The sequence below is a fragment of the Oncorhynchus tshawytscha genome, unplaced genomic scaffold (genome assembly GCF_018296145.1).
Source record: "Oncorhynchus tshawytscha isolate Ot180627B unplaced genomic scaffold, Otsh_v2.0 Un_scaffold_1528_pilon_pilon, whole genome shotgun sequence".
Lineage (NCBI taxonomy): Eukaryota > Metazoa > Chordata > Actinopteri > Salmoniformes > Salmonidae > Oncorhynchus > Oncorhynchus tshawytscha.
This window is the reverse complement of record NW_024609832.1, coordinates 845,001-869,976: the sequence shown is the minus strand read 5'-3', so window position 1 is coordinate 869,976 and position 24,976 is coordinate 845,001. Positions and strand designations below refer to the sequence as shown.

Genomic DNA, 24,976 nt, shown 5'->3' with positions numbered 1-24,976 from the left:
TGTTTTTAAAGGATGAGAGAAGTGCTACACCTGATGGAGAGAGATTGTAAGACAGAAATAGTTGCTTTATGTGTGCTGTACGTTACGACATGACACATCAATATGTAATGGAGGGTCCGTTTTTTCAACTTTTCTCCAATTCTATAGAGCCATTACCATGTTGATCAATGCTTGAATAGAAACCTAGTTCACACCCCCGATTTTGACGTCAACACAGTCGCTACAGTCCCATTAGTTTTCTTTGTAGCCTCGTTTGAATGTTGCGGTTGCGCACATTTGTACGGAATGGGGTGAGTTTACATTACATGTTAAAATCACCTTTGGCAGCGATTATAGCTCTTTCTGGGTACATCTCTAAGAGCTTTACACACACAGATTATACAATATTTGCACATTATTATTTTTTGAATTATTCCTACTCTGTCAAGTTAGTTGTTGATCATTGCAAGACAGCCATTTTCATGTCTTGCCATAGATTTAAGTGAAAACTGTATCTAGGCCACTCAGGAACATTCAATGTTGTCTTGGTAAGCAACTCCCGTGTATATTTGGCCTTGTGTTTGAGGTTATTGTCCTGCTGAAATGTGAATTTGTCTCCCAGTGTCTGTAGGAAAGCAGACTGAACCATGTTTTCCTATAGGGTTTTGCCTTTGCTTAGCTCTATTCCGTTTCTTTATATCATAAAAAAAACTTCCCAGACCTTGCCGATGACAAGCATACCCATAACATGATGCAGCCAACACCATGCATGAAAACATGATATGTGTTGTGTTGGATTTGCCCCAAACATAACACTTTGTACTCAGGAAATAAAGTGAATTTCTTTGCCACATTTTTTGCAGTTTTACTTAATTCAAACAGGATGCATGTTTTGAAATATTTGTATTCTGTACAGGCTTCCTTCTTTTCACTCTGTCACTTAGGTTAACTACAATGTTGTTGATCCATCCTCAGTTCTCTCCTATCACAGCCATTCAACTCTAACTGTTTAAAAATCACCATTGGTGAAATCCCTGAACTGTTTCTTTCCTCTCCGGCAACTGAGTTAGGAAGGACGCCTTTAACTTTGTAGTGACTGGGTGTATTGATACACCATCCAAAGTGTAATTAATAACTTTGCCATGCACAAAGGGATATTCAATGTCTGCTTCTTTTTCCCCCATATACAAGTAGGTGCCCTTCTTTAAGGGGCATTGGAAAACCTCCCTGGTCTGTGTTTTAAATTCACTGCTCGACTGAGGGACCTTACAGATAATTGTACGTGTGGGGTACAGAGATGAGGTAATCATTCAAAAATAATGTTAAACACTGTTATTACACACAGAGTGAGTCCATGCAACTTATTATGTATAAGCAAAATTATACTCCTGAACTTAACAATGCGATTGAATAGTTATTGATTCAAGACATTTCAGCGTTTCATTTTGAATTAATTTGTAAAAATATATATATAAACATAATTCCACTTTCGTATTGTGTGTAGGCCAGTGACACAAAATAACTAAATTTAATACATTTTAAATTCATACTGTAACACAACAAAATGTGGAAAATGTCAAGGGGTGTGAATACTTTATGAAGGCACTGTATATAGGATGAGCCATGACTATTATGCAGTATGAAGTGGGTAAAACAGTATGTAAACATTATTAAAGTAACTAGTGTTTAAAGACCATGTTCATAGGGCAGCAGTCTCTAAGGTGAAGGGTTGAGTACCAGGTGGTTACCTGTTCGTAACAGTGACTAAGGTACTGGGCGGGCCAGCTAGTTGTTACTGTTTAACAGCCTGATGGCCTGGAGATAGAATCTCACCCTAAACGAATCCTGCAGAGAGTAGGCTAGTTAAAGTACTTATGATATTCTTGTATTTGTCTTGTAGTTGTCTTTATAGGGTCTTCAGTAGGCCTTTCAAATGACTATTGGTTAGGCTACACACTGACCAAATCCGAATTAGTTTATTCTGCAACCTAACATTTGTATTTGAGAGAATCAGATCAACAATCAACACATGCATTAATTCGTGTCCTAACATGATATCCAAAACACTGTGTATATGCAATATTCATGTTTACCTTGTAGGCCAATCTGCACAGTGCACACTGATTTAAAAAGGCACAAATGATTCACAGACACTGCAGTTGTCACGGGTCAACCCGATCGCCCGTCCTCTGTCTGCACGTTTCCGAAGTCTCTCGGAGATTCACCGAACATAGACCCATCCCTTCCCGAATCCCGTGCCCCTCTGCCCCCCTCCACAACGACTCTCCTTTCGACTCGGAGGAGGAACCCGGCGGCCGCCCAGCTGTGCATTTGTAGCTATTACCCAAGATGGAGGTTTGCTGATGGCAGTAGCATCTAGGAGCGATCCTGCCCGCCCCTGTGTCTTGGCCGACGCTTTCCGAAAGCGAACAGATTTTTTATATTGATAACGTTGGCAGGAATTACCCCACCGCATTGGGAATTTAGTTGGGCCACCATCATGAGCTCTGGGGACGGAGCGGAGGAGACGTCAAAGGACGCGGCCGATATAGCGGCGTTCTTTAAATCTGGTAAGCCCGAAAACGAACACGCCTGGGACAGCAAAAGAGCCGCTCCTTCAAGTCGAGATGGAGGGACATTGTTCCCGATTGAGCACTGTATTTTCGGTATCGGCGCGTTCGTGGGGTGGGGGGAGGTTTTCAACTAAACATTCTCCCAGGTGTTGTTGCTCATTTGTAGAAGCTATAATGGGTCGGAACAACAGTGGCTGTTATGCAGATTTAATGGTGTGAGAGATGTCGTGCATTTGTTACACACTCATTATAATGTAACTAACCATGTCATCCAGGTAGGAGAACTCGCGACTCCGGTAGCAGCCCCACTCCCCACAGTCGACAGACACAAGCCAACTCACGTTTGATTAGCTTTATAACCGACTGCACGCCGAAATGAGCTAACTAACCATCGTGCTTACGTTTGGCGTATGCAAAGAAAACACATTGAATACATAGCTAAGATTTTTACTACAATTTACCTATATAAAAATAGCTAAATCACAACGACAGGTGCGCGAGCGATCAAGCTAGCTAGCCAGCTAATTAGATAGCCAATGGAATGGACTGGGACATCAAAAAGCTCACTGTCGGATTGCTAGCTAATGCTAGATAGATTTCATGGAAACAGCTCAACGTTAGAGTTGATTGTTAAGTAAAACATGTAACGTACTAATCGTTTCCGTGCTGTTAAAATAGGACACAATCCGAGCGTGCTAGCTATGTAAACAATACCGTGGCGTGGCATTCTTGCTCTCTGGACTGTGGCTAGGTCAGCTAGCTAGATGGCTAGCTGGAAGGTTCCCCTGTGGCCCTAAGGCATATGATGCATGCACTTGATTGTGATTTACTTTACGATGCATAAATCAGTTCAGATGAGACTATTTTCTAAATTAGTAACGTTAGTGACTGCACAATGTGTGAATGCAAAAGATGATCATAGCAATTTTCTCGGCTAACGTTAGTCATGCTAGCTAGCTGGCTGAGCGATGTGCAATCATTATTTCTGGGCCTATCCTGATTCAGTAGATGTATAACATTACTATCTCGTTAACTCGTACGTGGATATGGAGGCTCCCCAGTCTGACATTCTTCCATTTCTATTCCATTATCCCATTTCTTAATTCGAGACTTCAGTCGATGATTTCTGTGCTTTGATTAAATGAGCTAATTTTGACTCAAGGTTATCACCAGATGTAGGTAGCAATGTTTTATTCCTAGTATGATTTTGATACAACAGTCATGCTGAAAATGTAAATGGGACTTAGTTCTTATCATTATAGCTGGATAGTTTTGTGGATGGGTGCTAAACCCCCATTGTCAAATCAATTAACTAGACCAATCAAATGGTGGCAATTGGGTTGATTGGAGGGTGACATTAACCCTGTGTGTGTGTGTGTGTGTGTTTGTGTTTGACGGCTTCACTGGTCAGTCTCAACCTCATTGAAGGAGAAGATGAGAGGAAGCAACTGTAGACTGTTGAGACGCAGCCTTTGACTCCACTCTGGCTGTATCTATTGATAATAACCCACATGAGAAGTGCTGCATGTGCATTATGGCTGCAGTTAGTTCTTCTGTGATGATGGCTCCAGTCATCTTGCTCTGAGTGAAACCTCTTAAACACTCAAATTCAAATCTCTACCTCGAGGCCAGTTCCATTGCTTTTATCATTCTTCCCCTCTAATAGGGGACTTATTTATACATGAGAAAACCAGGAGTAGTCCGGACCTCATAGAGTAAGATTGGGATTGCCCTCGTAATAGACAGTCCCAGTCTACAACCACATCCCATTTAAACCACTAGACTAACCCTTAACCAATATCCAAACATTTACCCAAACCCTTCCTCCTATTTTTTTCTCAGTTGTAGTAACTTCCTTATTGGTTATAATGTTTATTTGGGATCATGTTCCTTTGGCTTTTCCTCTGTCCCATGTGTTTTGGCTCTCTCCAGTAGAAGTTACCTGTAGGCACAGATCTAAGATCAGCTTACCTTCCCTAAAGCTTTCCCCAACTTTTAGAGGACAAAACTCTAAACCGACCGTATATCAGTCTCTGGTTTCATCCTTTGTAGCTGGATTGTTCTGGGTTATTATTATGGGGTGTCATTGCAGTGTTTTGACACCCTTGTGAGAATGCTTGGTAACCAGCAGAGCTGTGCCCTGTTATCACTGCAGGCAACAAAGCTCTGATTGACAGCTGAGCTCAGGTTGAGTTGTGCGTCTGTGTTTGTTTGTGTGTGTGCGTCTCTGTAGGTCTGTTTGTGTGCATGCACATTGGAGCTGGAGTAGACTCAAGCCATCTCACTCTACAGTCCTCTCTGCAATCATCTCTGTAATCAAAAAGCTCTCAGTCTCACTGCAGAATTAGGCATTCTCCAAACATCACATTTCAATTTCAGAATGTTTTTGTTGCTTCTGCTACTCTGTTCCCTTTCTGCAAACATCAAATTGAAGTTAAGGGTTAAGTTTAGACACGCATTCTGAATAAGGTTTGGGATTATCATAAAATAAAAAATACGCCAATCCAGAATCATGGGATTACGCCCATCTGGCACCCCAGTCCAGCCCATCTGGCACCCTAGTCCACCCCAGTCCACGCCATTGCAAAACCCAAGGTTACTTGATGGTAATGGAACTCACTATTGCTCCCCAGTGGCCAGTTTTGAAGGCATTTCCCAACGTCCTAAGGACATGGATAGATAGACCAGGCCCCTAGTGTCCGGTCTGAAGCGTGAAGTCACAAGCTCTGCTGGTCGGCTACTGCGTCGCAACCTACCGGTGACGAAAGCTCTGGTCTGCCCTAGAAAGCTCTGGTCTGCCCTAGAAAGCTTATGTAAATTGCGATCGCCAGAAACGGTCTCCCCAAAAATGTTGACGTCCATTTTGGACTCTAAAATGAGTTTCTTAGGATCCTGTTCGATCCCCATGGTGAACTATTTTAAAGTTCGCTACAAATCGAGATATAGAATAAAATAGTGATCCATTCTTACAACTACATTTGTCGTCACACAGGACCACGTGCTGACACAGACCAATCACGGGCCTGCTTTCTGAGTTAATAATAATAATAGGCATAGACTCAAGCTTTCTCCCTCCACGATCAACGTTGCTGTATACTATAGGCTAGACTATATTGTTAGTTTGAGGGTTTATACTCTGTTGTTTTCCCTCTCACTTTCCCCTGTATAACACCTCTTAGCCATGTTAGAACACGTACAGATTTAGCACCTACCTGCCTAGCCATATTCTCCTCCTTCTCGGTTTGTCTCGTTCTCTCATTGTCTCTCTTGTTGTCTTGTTGTCTGTCGCTCATTTCTGTCTGAACCCCTCTCTTCCTTTCACTCTCTCATTCTCTCTTTTATCGCCCCTCTTCCTTTCACTCTCTCTCATTCTCTCTTTTATCGCCCCTCTATTCCTTTCACTCGCTCTCATTCTCTCTTATCGCCCCTCTCTTCCTTTCACTCTCTCTCATTCTCTCTTATCGCCCCTCTCTTCCTTTCACTCTCTCTCTCATTCTCTCTCTTTATCGCCCCTCTCTTCCTTTCACTCTCTCTCTCATTCTCTCTTTATCGCCCCTCTCTTCCTTTCACTCTCTCTCTCATTCTCTCTTTTATCGCCCCTCTCTTCCTTTCACTCTCTCTCTCATTCTCTCTCTTATCGCCCCTCTCTTCCTTTCACTCTCTCTCTCATTCTCTCTTATCGCCCCTCTCTTCCTTTCACTCTCTCTCTCATTCTCTCTTTTATCGCCCCTCTCTTCCTTTCGCTCTCTCTCTCTCATTCTCTTTTTCATCGCCCCTCTCTTCCTTTCACTCTCTCTCTCATTCTCTCTTTTATCGCCCCTCTCTTCCTTTCACTCTCTCTCTCTCTCATTCTCTCTTTTATCGCCCCTCTCTTCCTTTCACTCTCTCTCTCATTCTCTCTTATCGCCCCTCTCTTCCTTTCGCTCTCTCTCTCTCTCTCATTCTCTCTTTTATCGCCCCTCTCTTCCTTTCGCTCTCTCTCATTCTCTCTCTTATCGCCCCTCTCTTCCTTTCACTCTCTCTCTCTCTTATCTCTCTCTCTTCTCTCTTTTATCGCCCCTCTCTTCCTTTTCCCTCTCTCTCTCTCTCTCTCATTCTCTCTTTTATCGCCCCTCTCTTCCTTTCGCTCTCTCTCTCTCTCTCATTCTCTCTTTTATCGCCCCTCTCTTCCTTTCGCTCTCTCTCTCTCTCTCTCATTCTCTCTTTTATCGCCCCTCTCTTCCTTTCGCTCTCTCTCTCTCTCTCTCATTCTCTCTTTTATCGCCCCTCTCTTCCTTTCACTCTCTCTCTCTCATTCTCTCTTTTATCGCCCCTCTCTTCCTTTCGCTCTCTCTCTCTCATTCTCTCTTTTATCGCCCCTCTCTTCCTTTCACTCTCTCTCTCTCTCATTCTCTCTTTATCGCCCCTCTCTTCCTTTCGCTCTCTCTCTCTCTCATTCTCTCTTTTATCGCCCCTCTCTTCCTTTCGCTCTCTCTCTCTCTCATTCTCTCTTTTATCGCCCCTCTCTTCCTTTCGCTCTCTCTCTCTCTCATTCTCTCTTTTATCGCCCCTCTCTTCCTTTCGCTCTCTCTCTCTCTCTCATTCTCTCTTTTATCGCCCCTCTCTTCCTTTCGCTCTCTCTCTCTCTCTCTCATTCTCTCTTTTATCGCCCCTCTCTTCCTTTCGCTCTCTCTCTCTCTCTCTCATTCTCTCTTTTATCGCCCCTCTCTTCCTTTCGCTCTCTCTCTCTCTCTCATTCTCTCTTTTTATCGCCCCTCTCTTCCTTTCGCTCTCTCTCTCTCTTTTTCTCTCATTCTCTCTTTTATCGCCCCTCTCTTCCTTTCGCTCTCTCTCATTCTCTCTCTTATCGCCCCTCTCTTCCTTTCGCTCTCTCTCTCTCTCTCTCTCTCATCGCTCTCTCTTCTTTTCGCCCTCTCTTTCCTTATCGCCCCTCTCTTCTCTCTCTCTCATTCTCTCTCTTATCGCCCCTCTCTTCCTTTCGCTCTCTCTCTCTTCTCTCTCATTCTCTCTCTTATCGCCCCTCTCTTCCTTTCGCTCTCTCTCTCTCTCTCTCTCTCTCTCTCATTCTCTCTCTTATCGCCCCTCTCTTCCTTTCGCTCTCTCTCTCTCTCTCTCATTCTCTCTCTTATCGCCCCTCTCTTCCTTTCTCTCTCTCTCTCTCTCATTCTCTCTCTTATCGCCCCTCTCTTCCTTTCGCTCTCTCTCTCATTCTCTCTCTTATCGCCCCTCTCTTCCTTTCTCTCTCTCTCTCTCATTCTCTCTCTTATCGCCCCTCTCTTCCTTTCGCTCTTTCTCTCTCATTCTCTCTCTTTATCACCCCTCTCTTCCTTTCGCTCTCTCTCATCTCTCTTTTATCGCCCCTCTCTTCCTTTCGCTCTCTCTCATTCTCTCTCTTATCGCCCCTCTCTTCCTTTCGCTCTCTCTCTCTCTCATTCTCTCTTTTCCTTTCGCCCCTCTCTTCCTTTCGCTCTCTCTCTCTCTCATTCTCTCTTTATCGCCCCTCTCTTCCTTTCGCTCTCTCTCTCTCATTCTCTCTTTTATCGCCCCTCTCTTCCTTTCGCTCTCTCTCTCTCATTCTCTCTTTTATCGCCCCTCTCTTCCTTTCGCTCTCTCTCTCTCATTCTCTCTTTTATCGCCCCTCTCTTCCTTTCGCTCTCTCTCTCTCATTCTCTCTTTTATCGCCCCTCTCTTCCTTTCGCTCTCTCTCTCATTCTCTCTTTTATCGCCCCTCTCTTCCTTTCACTCTCTCTCTCTCTCATTCTCTCTCTTATCGCCCCTCTCTTCTTTCGCTTCTCTCTCTCTCATTCTCTCTCTTATCGCCCCTCTCTTCCTTTCGCTCTCTCTCATTCTCTCTTTATCGCCCCTCTCTTCCTTTCACTCTCTCTCTCTTCTCTCTTTTATCGCCCCTCTCTTCCTTTCACTCTCTCTCTCTCTCATTCTCTCTTATCGCCCCTCTCTTCCTTTCACTCTCTCTCTCTCTTCTTCTCTTATCGCCCCTCTCTTCCTTTCACTCTCTCATTCTCTCTTTATCGCCCCTCTCTTCCTTTCACTCTCTCATTCATCTCTCTCTTATCGCCCCTCTCTTCCTTTCGCTCTCTCATTCTCTCTTTATCGCCCCTCTCTTCCTTTCTCTCTTTATCGCTCTCTCATTCTCTCTCTTATCGCCCCTCTCTTCCTTTCGCTCTCTCATTCTCTCTTTTTTCGCCCCTCTCTTCCTTTCGCTCTCTCTCATTCTCTCTTTATCGCCCCTCTCTTCCTTTCGCTCTCTCTCTCATTCTCTCTTTTATCGCCCCTCTCTCTTCCTTTCGCTCTCTCTCATTCTCTCTTTTATCGCCCCTCTCTTCCTTTCGCTCTCTCTCTCTCATTCTCTCTTTTATCGCCCCTCTCTTCCTTTCGCTCTCTCTCTCTCTCATTCTCTCTTTCCTTTCGCCCCTCTCTTCCTTTCGCTCTCTTCTCTCTCTCATTCTCTCTTTTATTCCCCTCTCTTCCTTTCCCTCTCTCTCTTTCTCTCTTCATCGCCCCTCTCTTCCTTTCACTCTCTCTCATTCTCTCTTTTATCGCCCCTCTCTTCCTTTCTCTCTCTCTCTCATTCTCTCTTTTATCGCCCCTCTCTTCCTTTCGCTCTCTCTCTCTCTCATTCTCTCTTTTATCGCCCCTCTCTTCCTTTCGCTCTCTCTCATTCTCTCTTTTATCGCCCCTCTCTTCCTTTCACTCTCTCTCATTCTCTCTCTTTTCATCGCCCCTCTCTTCCTTTCTCTCTCTCTCTCATTCTCTCTTTTATCGCCCCTCTCTTCCTTTCGCTCTCTCTCATTCTCTCTCTTATCGCCCCTCTCTTCCTTTCGCTCTCTCTCATTCTCTCTTTTATCGCCCCTCTCTTCCTTTCCCCTCTTCTTTCCTTCTCTCTCTCTCTCATTCTCTCTTTTTATCGCCCCTCTCTTCCTTTCGCTCTCTCTCATTCTCTCTTTTATCGCCCCTCTCTTCCTTTCGCTCTCTCTCATTCTCTCTTTATCGCCCCTCTCTTCCTTTCGCTCTCTCTCTCTCTCTCTCATTCTCTCTTTTTTCGCCCCTCTCTTCTTTTATCTTTCTCTTCCTTTCGCTCTCTCTTTTCTCTCTTATTCCCCTCTCTTCCTTTCGCTCTCTCTCTCTCTCATTCTCTCTTTTCTCATCTCTCCCCTCTCTTCCTTTCATCTCTCTCATTCTCTCTTTTATCGCCCCTCTCTTCCTTTCACATTCTCTCTCTCTCTCATTCTCTCTTTTATCGCCCCTCTCTTCCTTTCGCTCTCTCTCATTCTCTCTTTTATCGCCCCTCTCTTCCTTTCGCTCTCTCTCTCTCTCATTCTCTCTCTTTATCGCCCCTCTCTTCCTTTTCGCTCTCTCTCTCTCTCATTCTCTCTCTTATCGCCCCTCTCTTCCTTTCACTCTCTCTCTCTCTCATTCTCTCTTTATCGCCCCTCTCTTCCTTTCTTATCGCCCCTCTCTCTCTCTCTCTCTCTCTCTCATTCTCTCTTTTATCGCCCCTCTCTTCCTTTCACACTCTCTCTCATTCTCTCTCTTATCGCCCCTCTCTTCCTTTCGCTCTCTCTCATTCTCTCTTTTATCGCCCCTCTCTTCCTTTCACTCTCTCTCTCTCTCTCATTCTCTCTTTATCGCCCCTCTCTTCCTTTCACTCTCTCTCTCATTCTCTCTTATCGCCCCTCTCTTCCTTTCGCTCTCTCTCATTCTCTCTTTTATCGCCCCTCTCTTCCTTTCACTCTCTCATTCTCTCTCTCTTTATCGCCCCTCTCTTCCTTTCGCTCTCTCTCTCTCATTCTCTCTCTTATCGCCCCTCTCTTCCTTTCGCTCTCTCTCATTCTCTCTCTTATCGCCCCTCTCTTCCTTTCACACTCTCATTCTCTCTCTTTTATCGCCCCTCTCTTCCTTTCGCTCTCTCTCATTCTCTCTTATATCGCCCCTCTCTTCCTTTCGCTCTCTCTCATTCTCTCTCTTATCGCCCCTCTCTTCCTTTCGCTCTCTCTTTCTCTCTTTATCGCCCCTCTCTTCTTTCACCTTCATTCTCTCTTTATCGCCCCTCTCTTCCTTTCACACTCTCATTCTCTCTTTTATCGCCCCTCTCTTCCTTTCGCTCTCTCTCATTCTCTCTCTTATCGCCCCTCTCTTCCTTTCGCTCTCTCTCATTCTCTCTTTATCGCCCCTCTCTTCCTTTCGCTCTCTCTCATTCTCTCTCTTATCGCCCCTCTCTTCCTTTCGCTCTCTCATTCTCTCTTTTATCGCCCCTCTCTTCTTTATCGCTCTCTTCTTTCACTCTCTCTCTCTCATTCTCTCTTTTATCGCCCCTCTCTTCCTTTCACACTCTCTCATTCTCTCTCTTATCGCCCCTCTCTTCCTTTCACTCTCTCTCTCTCATTCTCTCTTTTTATCGCCCCTCTCTTCCTTTCTCTCTCTCATTCTCTCTTTTATCGCCCCTCTCTTCCTTTCGCTCTCTCTCTCATTCTCTCTTTTATCGCCCCTCTCTTCCTTTCACACTCTCTCTCTCATTCTCTCTTTTATCGCCCCTCTCTTCCTTTCGCTCTCTCTCTCTCATTCTCTCTTTTATCGCCCCTCTCTTCCTTTCTCTCTCTCATTCTCTCTTTTATCGCCCCTCTCTTCCTTTCGCTCTCTCATTCTCTCTCTTTTATCGCCCCTCTCTTCCTTTCGCTCTCTCTCTCATTCTCTCTCTTTATCGCCCCTCTCTTCCTTTCACACTCTCTCTCATTCTCTCTTTTTTATCGCCCCTCTCTTCCTTTCGCTCTCTCATTCTCTCTCTTCTCTTATCGCCCCTCTCTTCCTTTCGCTCTCTCTCATTCTCTCTCTTATCGCCCCTCTCTTCCTTTCGCTCTCTCTCTCATTCTCTCTCTTATCGCCCCTCTCTTCCTTTCGCTCTCTCTCATTCTCTCTTTATCGCCCCTCTCTTCCTTTCGCTCTCTCATTCTCTCTCTTTATCGCCCCTCTCTTCCTTTCGCTCTCTCTCTTCTTCTCTCTTATCGCCCCTCTCTTCCTTTCGCTCTCTCATTCTCTCTTTTATCGCCCCTCTCTTCCTTTCATCTCTCTCATTCTCTCTTTATCGCCCCTCTCTTCCTTTCGCTCTCTCTCTTCATTCTCTCTCTTATCGCCCCTCTCTTCCTTTCGCTCTCTCATTCTCTCTTTTATCCCCTCTCTCTTCCTTTCGCTCTCTCTTCTCTCTCTTATCGCCCCTCTCTTCCTTTCGCTCTCTCTCATTCTCTCTCTTATCGCCCCTCTCTTCCTTTCGCTCTCTCTCATTCTCTCTCTTATCGCCCTCTCTTCCTTTCGCTCTCTCTCATTCTCTCTCTTATCGCCCCTCTCTTCCTTTCGCTCTCTCTCATTCTCTCTCTTATCGCCCCTCTCTTCCTTTCGCTCTCTCTCATTCTCTCTCTTATCGCCCCTCTCTTCCTTTCTCTCTCTCATTCTCTCTCTTATCGCCCCTCTCTTCCTTTCGCTCTCTCTCATTCTCTCTCTTATCGCCCCTCTCTTCCTTTCGCTCTCTCTCATTCTCTCTCTTATCGCCCCTCTCTTCCTTTCGCTCTCTCTCATTCTCTCTCTTATCGCCCCTCTCTTCCTTTCGCTCTCTCTCATTCTCTCTCTTATCGCCCCTCTCTTCCTTTCGCTCTCTCTCATTCTCTCTCTTATCGCCCCTCTCTTCCTTTCACTCTCTCATTCTCTCTCTTATCGCCCCTCTCTTCCTTTCATCTCTCTCATTCTCTCTCTTATCGCCCCTCTCTTCCTTTCACTCTCTCTCTCTCTCTCTCTTATGCTCTCTCATTCTCTCTTATCCCCTCTCTTCCTTTCGCTCTCTCTCATTCTCTCTCTTATCGCCCCTCTCTTCCTTTCATTCTCTCTCTTATCTCTCTCTCTCTTATCGCCCCTCTCTTCCTTTCACTCTCTCTCTCTCTCATTCTCTCTCTTATCGCCCCTCTCTTCCTTTCACACTCTCTCTCTCTCATTCTCTCTTTATCGCCCCTCTCTTCCTTTCTTCTCTCTCTCATTCTCTCTCTTATCGCCCCTCTCTTCCTTTCACACTCTCTCTCTCATTCTCTCTTTATCGCCCCTCTCTTCCTTTCTCTCTCTCTCATTCTCTCTCTCTCTTCTTTCGCTCTCTCTCATTCTCTCTCTTATCGCCCCTCTCTTCCTTTCGCTCTCTCTCTCTCATTCTCTCTCTTATATCGCCCCTCTCTTCCTTTCACACTCTCTCTCTCTCATTCTCTCTCTTATCGCCCCTCTCTTCCTTTCACACTCTCTCTCTCTCATTCTCTCTCTTATCGCCCCTCTCTTCCTTTCGCTCTCTCTCTCTCATTCTCTCTCTTATCGCCCCTTATCGCCCTCATTCTCTCTTCCTTTCCTTTCACTCTCTCTCTCATTCTCTCTCTTATCGCCCCTCTCTTCCTTTCGCTCTCTCTCTCTCATTCTCTCTCTTATCGCCCCTCTCTTCCTTTCACTCTCTCTCTCATTCTCTCTCTTATCGCCCCTCTCTTCCTTTCGCTCTCTCTCTCTCATTCTCTCTCTTATCGCCCCTCTCTTCCTTTCACTTCTCTCTCTCATTCTCTCTCTTATCGCCCCTCTCTTCCTTTCGCTCTCTCTCATTCTCTCTTTATCGCCCCTCTCTTCCTTTCGCTCTCTCTCTCTCATTCTCTCTCTTATCGCCCCTCTCTTCCTTTCACTCTCTCTCTCTCTCATTCTCTCTCTTATCGCCCCTCTCTTCCTTTCACTCTCTCTCTCTCATTCTCTCTCTTATCGCCCCTCTCTTCCTTTCACTCTCTCTCTCTCTCTTATTCTCTCTCTTATCGCCCTCTCTTCCTTTCCCCCTCTTCTCTCTCTCATTCTCTCTCTTATCGCCCTCTTCTCTTCCTTTCTCTCTCTCTCTCATTCTCTCTCTTATCGCCCCTCTCTTCCTTTCATTCTCTCTCTCATTCTCTCTCTTATCGCCCCTCTCTTCCTTTCACTCTCTCTCATTCTCTCTCTTATCGCCCCTCTCTTCTTTCACATTCTCTCTCTCATTCTCTCTCTTATCGCCCCTCTCTTCCTTTCTCATTCTCTCTCTTATCTCTCTTATCGCCCCTCTCTTCCTTTCACTCTCTCTCTCATTCTCTCTCTTATCGCCCCCCTCTTCCTTTCACTCTCTCTCTCATTCTCTCTCTTATCGCCCCTCTCTCTTCCTTTCTCTCTCATTCTCTCTCTTATCGCTCTCTCATTCTCTCTCTTTATCGCCCCTCTCTTCCTTTCTCTCTCTCTCATTCTCTCTTTATCGCCCCTCTCTTCCTTTCGCTCTCTCATTCTCTCTTTATCGCCCCTCTCTTCCTTTCTCTCTCTCTCATTCTCTTCTTATCGCCCCTCTCTTTCCTTTCGCTCTCTCATTCTCTCTCTTATCGCCCCTCTCTTCCTTTCGCTCTCTCTCTCATTCTCTCTCTTATCGCCCCTCTCTTCCTTTCACACTCACTCTCTCTCTTCTCTCTTTTCTTATCGCCCCTCTCTTCCTTTCACTCTCTCTCATTCTCTCTTTATCGCCCCTCTCTTCCTTTCACTCTCTCTCTCTCTCATTCTCTCTTTATCGCCCCTCTCTTCCTTTCTCTCTCTCTCTCATTCTCTCTTTTATCGCCCCTCTCTTCCTTTCGCTCTCTCTCTCTCTCATTCTCTCTTTATCGCCCCTCTCTTCCTTTCGCTCTCTCTCTCTCTCATTCTCTCTCTTATCGCCCCTCTCTTCCTTTCGCTCTCTCTCATTCTCTCTTTTATCGCCCCTCTCTTCCTTTCACACTCTCTCTCTCTCATTCTCTCTCTTATCGCCCCTCTCTTCCTTTCGCTCTCTCTCATTCTCTCTCTTTATCGCCCCTCTCTTCCTTTCACACTCTCTCTCTCTCATTCTCTCTCTTTATCGCCCCTCTCTTCCTTTCGCTCTCTCTCATTCTCTCTTTATCGCCCCTCTCTTCCTTTCTCTCTCTCTCATTCTCTCTCTTTTATCGCCCCTCTCTTCCTTTCGCTCTCTCTCTCTCTCTCTCTTTATCGCCCCTCTCTTCCTTTCACTCTCTCTCTCTCATTCTCTCTTTATCGCCCCTCTCTTCCTTTCACTCTCTCTCTCTCTCTCATTCTCTCTTTTATCGCCCCTCTCTTCCTTTCGCTCTCTCTCTCTCTCTCTCTCATTCTCTCTTTTATCGCCCCTCTCTTCCTTTCGCTCTCTCTCTCTCTCATTCTCTCTCTTATCGCCCCTCTCTTCCTTTCACTCTCTCTCTCTCTCATTCTCTCTCTTATCGCCCCTCTCTTCCTTTCACTCTCTCTCTCTCATTCTCTCTTTTCATCGCCCCTCTCTTCCTTTCACTCTCTCTCTCTCATTCTCTCTTTTATCGCCCCTCTCTTCCTTTCATTCTCTCTCTCATTCTCTCTTTATCGCCCCTCTCTTCCTTTCTCTCTCTCTCTCTCTCATTCTCTCTTTTATCGCCCCTCTCTTCCTTTCACTCTCTCTCTCTCTCTCTCATTCTCTCTCTTATCGCCCCTCTCTTCCTTTCACTCTCTCTCTCTCATTCTCTCTTTTATCGCCCCTCTCTTCCTTTCACTCTCTCTCTCTCTCTCTTCTCTCTTTCTTTCATCGCCCCTCTCTTCCTTTCACTCTCTCTCTCTCATTCTCTCTTTATCGCCCCTCTCTTCCTTTCACACTCTCTCTCATCTCTCTTTTATCGCCCCTCTCTTCCTTTCACTCTCTCTCTCTCTCTCATTCTCTCTCTTATCGCCCCTCTCTTCCTTTCACTCTCTCTCTCTCTCATTCTCTCTTCTTATCGCCCCTCTCTTCCTTTCTCTCTCTTATCGCCCCTCTCTCTCTCTCTCTCTCTCTTATCGCCCCTCTCTTCCTTTCACTCTCTCTCTCATTCTCTCTTTATCGCCCCTCTCTTCCTTTCTCTCTCATTCTCTCTTTATCGCCCCTCTCTTCCTTTCACACTTCTCTCTCTCATTCTCTCTTCTTCGCCCCTCTCTTCCTTTCACACTCTCTTCTCTTCTTTTTATCGCCCCTCTCTTCCTTTCGCTCTCTCATTCTCTCTTTTATCGCCCCTCTCTTCCTTTCGCTCTCTCTCATTCTCTCTCTTATCGCCCTCTCTTCCTTTCTCTCTCTCATTCTCTCTTTATCGCCCCTCTCTTCCTTTCACTCTCTCTCTCTCATTCTCTCTCTTATCGCCCCTCTCTTCCTTTCACTCTCTCATTCTCTCTTTTATCCCCTCTCTTCCTTTTTCGCTCTCTCTCATTCTCTCTCTTCTCTCTCTTATCGCCCCTCTCTTCCTTTCGCTCTCTCTCATTCTCTCTCTTTATCGCCCCTCTCTTCCTTTCACTCTCTCTCTTCTCTCTTATCGCCCTCTCTTCCTTTCGCTCTCTCTCTCTCTTTTATCGCCCCTCTCTTCCTTTCACACTCTCTCTCTTTCTCTCTCTTTTCGCCCCTCTCTTCCTTTCACTCTCTCTCTTCATTCTCTCTCTTATCGCCCCTCTCTTCCTTTCGCCCCTCTCTCTCTCATTCTCTCTCTTATCGCCCCTCTCTTCCTTTCACTCTCTCATCTCTCTTCTTATCGCCCCTCTCTTCCTTTCACTCTCTCTCTCTCATTCTCTCTTTATCGCCCCTCTCTTCCTTTCCTTTCTCTCTCTCTCATTCTCTCTCTTCCTTTCCCCTCTCTTCCTTTCTTCCTTTCTCTCTCTCTCTCATTCTCTCTTTTATCGCCCCTCTCTTCCTTTCACTCTCTCTCTCTCATTCTCTCTCTTATCGCCCCTCTCTTCCTTTCCTCTCTCATTCTCTCTTTTCTCTCGCCCCTCTCTTCCTTTCGCTCTCTCATTCTCTCTTTATCGCCCCTCTCTTCCTTTCGCTCTCTCATTCTCTCTCTTTTCGCCCTCTCTTCCTTTCTCTCTCTCATTCTCTCTCTTATCCTCTCTTCCTTCTCATTCTCTCTCTTATCGCCCCTCTCTTCTTCTCTCTCATTCTCTCTCTTATCGCCCCTCTCTTCCTTTCGCTCTCTCTCATTCTCTCTCTTATCGCCCCTCTCTTCCTTTCACTTCTCTCTTCTCATTCTCTTTATTCTCTTCCTTTCTCTCTCTCATTCTCTCTTTATCGCCCCTCTCTTCCTTTCTCTCTCTCATTCTCTCTTTATCGCCCCTCTCTTCCTTTCACACTCTCATTCTCTCATTCTCTTTCTCGCCCCTCTCTTCCTTTCACTCTCTCTCTCATTCTCTCTCTTATCGCCCCTCTCTTCCTTTCACTCTCTCTCATTCTCTCTCTTATCGCCCCTCTCTTCCTTTCGCTCTCTCTCGCTTCTCTCTCTTATCGCCCCTCTCTTCCTTTCACTCTCTCTCTTCTTCTCTCTATCGCCCCTCTCTTCCTTTCACACTCTCTCTCATTCTCTCTCTTATCGCCCCTCTCTTCCTTTCACACTCTCTCATTCTCTCTCTTATCGCCCCTCTCTTCCTTTCACTCTCTCTCTCTCATTCTCTCTCTTATCGCCCCTCTCTTCCTTTCGCTCTCTCTCATTCTCTCTCTTATCGCCCCTCTCTTCCTTTCACACTCTCTCTCTCATTCTCTCTCTTATCGCCCCTCTCTTCCTTTCGCTCTCTCTCTCATTCTCTCTCTTATCGCCCCTCTCTTCCTTTCACACTCTCTCTCATTCTCTCTCTTATCGCCCCTCTCTTCCTTTCACTTCTCTCTCTCTCATTCTCTCTTATCGCCCCTCTCTTCCTTTCACTCTCTCTCTTCCTTTCATTCTCTCTCTTATTCTCTCCCCTCTTCTTTCACCTTTCGCTCTCTCTCATTCTCTCTCTTATCGCCCCTCTCTTCCTTTCACACTCTCTCTCTCTCTCTCTTTATTCTTCACACTCTTCTCTCATTCTCTCTCTTATCGCCCCTCTCTTCCTTTCACTCTCTCTCTCTCTTCTCTCTTATCGCCCCTCTCTTCCTTTCACTCTCTCTCTCTCATTCTCTCTCTTATCGCCCCTCTTCTTCCTTTCACATTCTCTCTCTTATCGCCCCTCTCTCTCATTCTCTCTCTTATCGCCCCTCTCTTCCTTTCACTCTCTCTCTCTCATTCTCTCTCTTATCGCCCCTCTCTTCCTTTCACTCTCTCTCTCATTCTCTCTCTTATCGCCCCTCTCTTCCTTTCACACTCTCTCTCTCTCATTCTCTCTCTTATCGCCCCTCTCTTCCTTTCACACTCTCTCTCTCTCATTCTCTCTTTATCGCCCCTCTCTTCCTTTCGCTCTCTCTTCTCTCATTCTCTCTCTTATCGCCCCTCTCTTCCTTTCACTCTCTCTCTCTCATTCTCTCTCTTATCGCCCCTCTCTTCCTTTCACACTCTCTCTCTCTCATTCTCTCTCTTATCGCCCCTCTCTTCCTTTCACTCTCTCTCTCTCATTCTCTCTCTTATCGCCCCTCTCTTCCTTTCACTCTCTCTCTCTCATTCTCTCTCTTATCGCCCCTCTCTTCCTTTCACTCTCTCTCTCTCATTCTCTCTCTTATCGCCCCTCTCTTCCTTTCACACTCTCTCTCTCTCATTCTCTCTCTTATCGCCCCTCTCTTCCTTTCACTCTCTCTCTCTCATTCTCTCTCTTCTTCCTTTCATTCTCTCTCTTATCGCCCCTCTCTTCCTTTCACACTCTCTCTCTCTCATTCTCTCTCTTATCGCCCCTCTCTTCCTTTCTTCGCTCTCTCTCTCTCATTCTCTCTCTTATCGCCCCTCTCTTTCCTTTCTCTCTCTCTCTCATTCTCTCTCTTATCGCCCCTCTCTTCCTTTCACTCTCTCTCTCTCATTCTCTCTCTTATCGCCCCTCTCTTCCTTTCACATTCTCTCTCTCTCTCATTCTCTCTCTTATCGCCCCTCTCTTCCTTTCACACTCTCTCTCTCTCATTCTCTCTCTTATCGCCCCTCTCTTCCTTTCACACTCTCTCTCTCTCATTCTCTCTCTTATCGCCCCTCTCTTCCTTTCACTCTCTCTCTCTCATTCTCTCTTATCTTATCGCCCCTCTCTTCCTTTCACACTCTCTCTCTCATTCTCTCTCTTATCGCCCCTCTCTTCCTTTCACTCTCTCTCTCTCATTCTTCTCTCTCTTATCGCCCCTCTCTTCCTTTCACACTCTCTCTCTCTTCTCTCTCTTATCGCCCCTCTCTTCCTTTCACTCTCTCTTCTCTTATTCTCTCTTTCCTTTCACACTCTCTCTCTCTCATTCTCTCTCTTATCGCCCTCTCTCTTTCCTTTCATCTCTCTCTTCATTCTCTCTCTTATCGCCCCTCTCTTCCTTTCGCTCTCTCTCTCATTCTCTCTCTTATCGCCCCTCTCTTCCTTTCACTCTCTCTCTCATTCTCTCTCTTATCGCCCCTCTCTTCCTTTCACACTCTCTCTCTCTCATTCTCTCTCTTATCGCCCCTCTCTTCCTTTCACACTCTCTCTCTCTCATTCTCTCTCTTATCGCCCCTCTCTTCCTTTCACACTCTCTCTCTCTCATTCTCTCTCTTATCGCCCCTCTCTTCCTTTCACACTCTCTCTCTCTCATTCTCTCTTTATCGCCCTCTCTTCCTTTCACACTCTCTCTCTCATCATCTCTCTCTCTTATCGCCCCTCTCTTCCTTTCACACTCTCTCTCTCTCATTCTCTCTCTTATCGCCCCTCTCTTCCTTTCACACTCTCTCTCTCTCATTCTCTCTTTATCGCCCCTCTCTTCCTTTCACACTCTCTCTCTCTCATTCTCTCTCTTATCGCCCCTCTCTTCCTTTCACACTCTCTCTCTCTCATTCTCTCTCTTATCGCCCCTCTCTTCCTTTCACACTCTCTCTCTCTCATTCTCTCTCTTATCGCCCCTCTCTTCCTTTCACACTCTCTCTCTCTCATTCTCTCTCTTATCGCCCCTCTCTTCCTTTCACACTCTCTCTCTCTCATTCTCTCTCTTATCGCCCCTCTCTTCCTTTCACACTCTCTCTCTCTCATTCTCTCTCTTATCGCCCCTCTCTTCCTTTCACACTCTCTCTCTCTCATTCTCTCTTTTATCGCCCCTCTCTTCCTTTCACACTCTCTCTCTCATTCTCTCTCTTATCGCCCCTCTCTTCCTTTCACACTCTCTCTCTCTCTCATTCTCTCTTTATCGCCCCTCTCTTCCTTTCACACTCTCTCTCTCTCATTCTCTCTTTTATCGCCCCTCTCTTCCTTTCACACTCTCTCTCTCTCATTCTCTCTTTTATCGCCCCTCTCTTCCTTTCACACTCTCTCTCTCTCATTCTCTTCCTTTCATCGCCCCTCTCTTCCTTTCACACCTCTCTCTCTCTCATTCTCTCTCTTATCGCCCCTCTCTTCCTTTCACACTCTCTCTCTCTCATTCTCTCTCTTATCGCCCCTCTCTTCCTTTCACACTCTCTCTCTCTCATTCTCTCTCTTATCGCCCCTCTCTTCCTTTCACACTCTCTCTCTCTCATTCTCTCTTTATCGCCCCTCTCTTCCTTTCACACTCTCTCTCTCTCATTCTCTCTCTTATCGCCCCTCTCTTCCTTTCACTCTCTCTCTCTCATTCTCTCTTTATCGCCCCTCTCTCTTCCTTTCACACTCTCTCTCTCTCATTCTCTCTCTCTTCCTTTCCCTCTCTTCCTTTCACACTCTCTTCTTTCACTCTCTTCTCTCTCTTATCGCCCCTCTCTTCCTTTCACACTCTCTCTCTCTCTTTCTCTCTCTTATCGCCCCTCTCTTCCTTTCACACTCTCTCTCTCATTCTCTCTCTTATCGCCCCTCTCTTCCTTTTCTTTGTTAGACATTGTGAGGATCCAGACTTCTGTGTAAAAAAAAAAAAACGCAACCGTCCCAGACTTTTGTTTGTGATCGTTGTACAAGAATGTGTGAAGGAAAATAGTTACTGTTGATCTGTGAATAAATGAGCTCAGCACACCTTTAAACACTGAGCTATATGAGCAAAGCTGCAACCAGGACTAAGAGATGTCTCATAACTACATAACTAGGCCTAGCCATGACTATGCCTATAACATGATTATAACAAGGCAGGGTGACGATAATACGATTAAATACAGTTGTATAATTCACCAATTACCGCATTTAGCCCATAACACGACTGTAATAAGGTCCTGACATGATTATAACTTAACTATCCTTTCTCTCTCTCTGCCTTTCTCTCTCTTTCTCTCCCACTTTTCTATCTGTCTTTCTCTCTTTCTCTCCCTCTTTTCTATCTCTTCCCCATCTCACTCTTTCCAGCGTGAGAGACTGAGCCAGAGCTCACATTCTCCCCAAGCCCACACCAATTAACGATCACGCCACAGAAGTTAGTGAACGAGAAAGAAAGAGTGAAAGTGGGACGACCTCCTTTTGAACACATGGAGGGGCGAGAGAAAGAAGGTCTGTGTGTTTGTGTGTGATACCAGTATGTGTGTGCGATGCTAGTTTAGCACAGTGGTTCCCAACCAGGGGTACTAGGACCCCTCAGGGTACTTGGCCTATCCACAGGGGTACTTGAGACGACCAATGAGACCATAGGCTTACTGCTAGAATGCACATGAGGGGGTACTTCAGGGGTACTCCAGCAACATTCAGTTGGTGGTACAATATGAATGATGCTACACAAAAATCTAATAGAATGTATTGGTTGCTTGATTGATACAGAGGACTTGATGTTAATATCCTCAGAGGAACCAGACCTGCTTCTGTAGATCATATTGTCTCTTATTAATCAGGACTGTACACACCCAGTATACATACAGGACTGTGCACACCCAGTATACATACAGGACTGTGCACACCCAGTATACATACAGGACTGTGCACACCCAGTATACATACAGGACTGTGCACACCCAGTATACATACAGGACTGTGCACACCCAGTATATACACAGGACTGTGCACACCCAGTATATACACAGGACTGTGCACACCCAGTATACACACAGGACTGTGCACACCCAGTATACACACAGGACTGTGCACACCCAGTATACACACAGGACTGTGCACACCCAGTATACACACAGGACTGTGCACACCCAGTATACACACAGGACTGTGCACACCCAGTATACACACAGGACTGTGCACACCCAGTATACACACAGGACTGTGCACACCCAGTATACACACAGGACTGTGCACACCCAGTATACACACAGGACTGTGCACACCCAGTATACACACAGGACTGTGCACACCCAGTATACACACAGGACTGTGCACACCCAGTATACACACAGGACTGTGCACACCAGGACTGTGCACACACAGGACTGTGCACACCCAGTATACACACAGGACTGTGCACACCCAGTATACACAGGACTGTGCACACCCAGTATACACACAGGACTGTGCACACCCAGTATACACACAGGACTGTGCACACCCAGTATACACACAGGACTGTGCACACCCAGTATACACACAGGACTGTATACACCCAGTATACACACAGGACTGTATACACCCAGTATACACACAGGACTGTATACACCCAGTATACACACAGGACTGTATACATACAGGACTGTACACACCCAGTATACACACATGACTGTATACATACAGGACTGTACACACCCAGTATACACACAGGACTGTATACACACAGGACAGTATACACACAGGACTGTACACACCCAGTATACACCCAGTATACACACAGGACTGTACACACCCAGTATACAGATTAGAGGTCGACCGATTTATCAGAATGGCCAGTTAATTAGGGCCGATTTCAAGTTTTCATAACAATCGGAAATCTGTCATTTTGGACGCAGATAATTTGCCAGAATGTTACGTAATTATGACATTACATTGAAGGTTGTGCAATGTAACAGGAATATTGAGACTGATGGATGCCATCCGTTAGATAAAATACGGAACGGTTCCGTATTTCACTGAAAGAATAAACGTCTTGTTTTCGAGATGATAGTTTCCTGATTCGACCATATTAATGACCTAAGTCCCGTATTTCTGTGTGTTATTATGTTATAATTAAGTCCATGATTTCATAGAGCAGTCTGAGTAGTGGTAGGCAGCAGCAGGCTCGTAAGCATTCGTTCAAACAGGACTTTTGTGCATTTTGCCAGCAGCTCTGCTGTTTAGAACTTCAAGCCTATCAACTCCCGAGATGAGGCTGGTGTAACCGAAGTGATGTGAAATTACTAGCTAGTTAGCGGGGTGCGCGCTAATAGCGTTTCAAACGTCACTCGCTCTGAGACTTGGAGTAGTTATTCCCCTTGCTCTGCATGGGTAACACTGCTTCGAGGGTGGCTGTGTCGTTGTGTTCCTGGTTCGAGCCCAGGGAGGAGCGAGGAGAGGTACAGAAGCTATACTGTTACACTGGCAATACTAAAGTGCCTATAAGAACATCCAATAGTCAAAGGTTAATGAAATACAAATGGTATAGAGAGAAATAGTCCTTCTAAATACTATAATAACTACAACCTAAACTTCTTACCTGGGAATATTGAAGACTCGTGTTAAAAGGAACCACCAGCTTTCATATGTTCTCATGTTCTGAGCAAGGAACTGAAACGTTAGCTTTCTACATGGCACATATTGCACTTTTACTTTCTTCTCCAACACTTTGTTTTTGCATTATTTAAACCAAATTGAACATGTTTCATTATTTATTTGAGGCTAAATTGATTTTATTGATGTATTATATTAAGTTAAAATAAGTGTTCATTCAGTATTGTTGTAATTGTCATTATTACAAATAAATAAAATAAAAATTGGCAGATTTAATCGGTATCGGCTTTTTTGGTACCCCCAATAAATCGGTATCGGTATCGCCTTTTTTGGCACCCCCAATAATCGGCACCGGCCTTTCTGGCACCTCCAATAATCGGCACCGGGTTTTTTTTTATTTTTTACCGGCAATAATCGGTATCGGCTTTTTTGGTACCGCCAATAATCGGCACCGGGGGTTTTTTTTGGCACCGCCAATAATCGGTATCGGCTTTTTCAGTACTGGCAATAATCGGCATCGGCTTTTTTGGCACCTCCAATAATCGGTATCGGCGTTGAAAAATCATAATCGGTCGACCTCTAATACATATAGGACTGTACACACTCAGTATACATATAGGACTGTACACACTCAGTATACATACCGGACTGTACACACTCAGTATACATACCGGACTGTACACACTCAGTATACATATAGGATTGTACACACTCAGTATACATACAGGACTGTACACACTCAGTATACATACAGGACTGTACACACTCAGTATACATACAGGACTGTACACTCTCACACCTTATCAGCTGACCTGTGTCCTTATCTGGGTCCTGGGTGGTGACGCAATTGTGGGTGTTAATGTCTGTAAGTGAGGTCCCTAACATAAAAATAGAATGAATAGAACTGGCTTGATACCTCTAATCCTGGCAATTTGTATTGTGAATTTATGGGTACACTCTCACAATGGCTGCCTGGTATTGTGATGCTATCATTCCCATGGTAAAGTAGCATCTTCATTCAAATGATACCTGATGTGGCTGATGCAATGGAATGTGCTTGTTTGTAATGTCAGTTGAGTTGATTTAAAAAACTCACAGCACCGATTGATGGGTACACTTCCTGCTTAGACTTCCTGCTTTGCCCCTATGGGAACACTCGCTATGGATAAACCTACCAGTCCACCCATTATGCCATCATAGACTTGAATTGGGACGCCCGTTCTATTCATTGTATTTCTATGGTCCGTATAGCTGCAGAGGGTAACATGCAGTGCAGGTATGGGACCGACATCCGTGACACCATGGGAGAAGACTCACGTGCAGTGCAGGTATGGGACCGACATCAGTGCAGTGCAGGTATGGGACCGACATCAGTGCAGTGCAGGTATGGGACCGACATCAGTGCAGTGCAGGTATGGGACCGACATCAGTGACACCATGGGAGAAGACTCACGTGCAGTGCAGGTATGGGACCGACATCAGTGACACCATGGGAGAAGACTCACGTGCAGTGCAGGTATGGGACCGACATCAGTGACACCATGGGAGAAGACTCACGTGCAGTGCAGGTATGGGACCGACATCAGTGACACCATGGGAGAAGACTCACGTGCAGTGCAGGTATGGGACCGACATCAGTGACACCATGGGAGAAGACTCACGTGTGACAGTGCAGTGCAGGGGACCGACATCAGTGACACCATGGGAGAAGACTCACGTGCAGTGCAGGTATGGGACCGACATCAGTGACACCATGGGAGAAGACTCACGTGCAGTGCAGGTATGAGACCGACATCAGTGATACCATGGGAGAAGACTCACGTGCAGTGCAGGTATGGGACCGACATCAGTGACACCATGGGAGAAGACTCACGTGCAGTGCAGGTATGAGACCGACATCAGTGATACCATGGGAGAAGACTCACGTGCAGTGCAGGTAT

General features: G+C 45.7%; 1 protein-coding gene across 1 annotated transcript in view; it reads left to right on the top strand.

Moving 5' to 3' along the window:
* The first annotated feature begins 2,156 nt into the window (after positions 1-2,156).
* The window catches only part of LOC121846186 (triple functional domain protein-like), a 93,730-nt gene continuing 70,910 nt past the window's right edge, over positions 2,157-24,976 (top strand). The window contains exon 1 of the mRNA XM_042319521.1: positions 2,157-2,549. Coding sequence (XP_042175455.1) covers positions 2,480-2,549 — 70 coding nt within the window. The 5' untranslated portion in view covers positions 2,157-2,479. The remainder of the gene's footprint in view (positions 2,550-24,976) is intronic.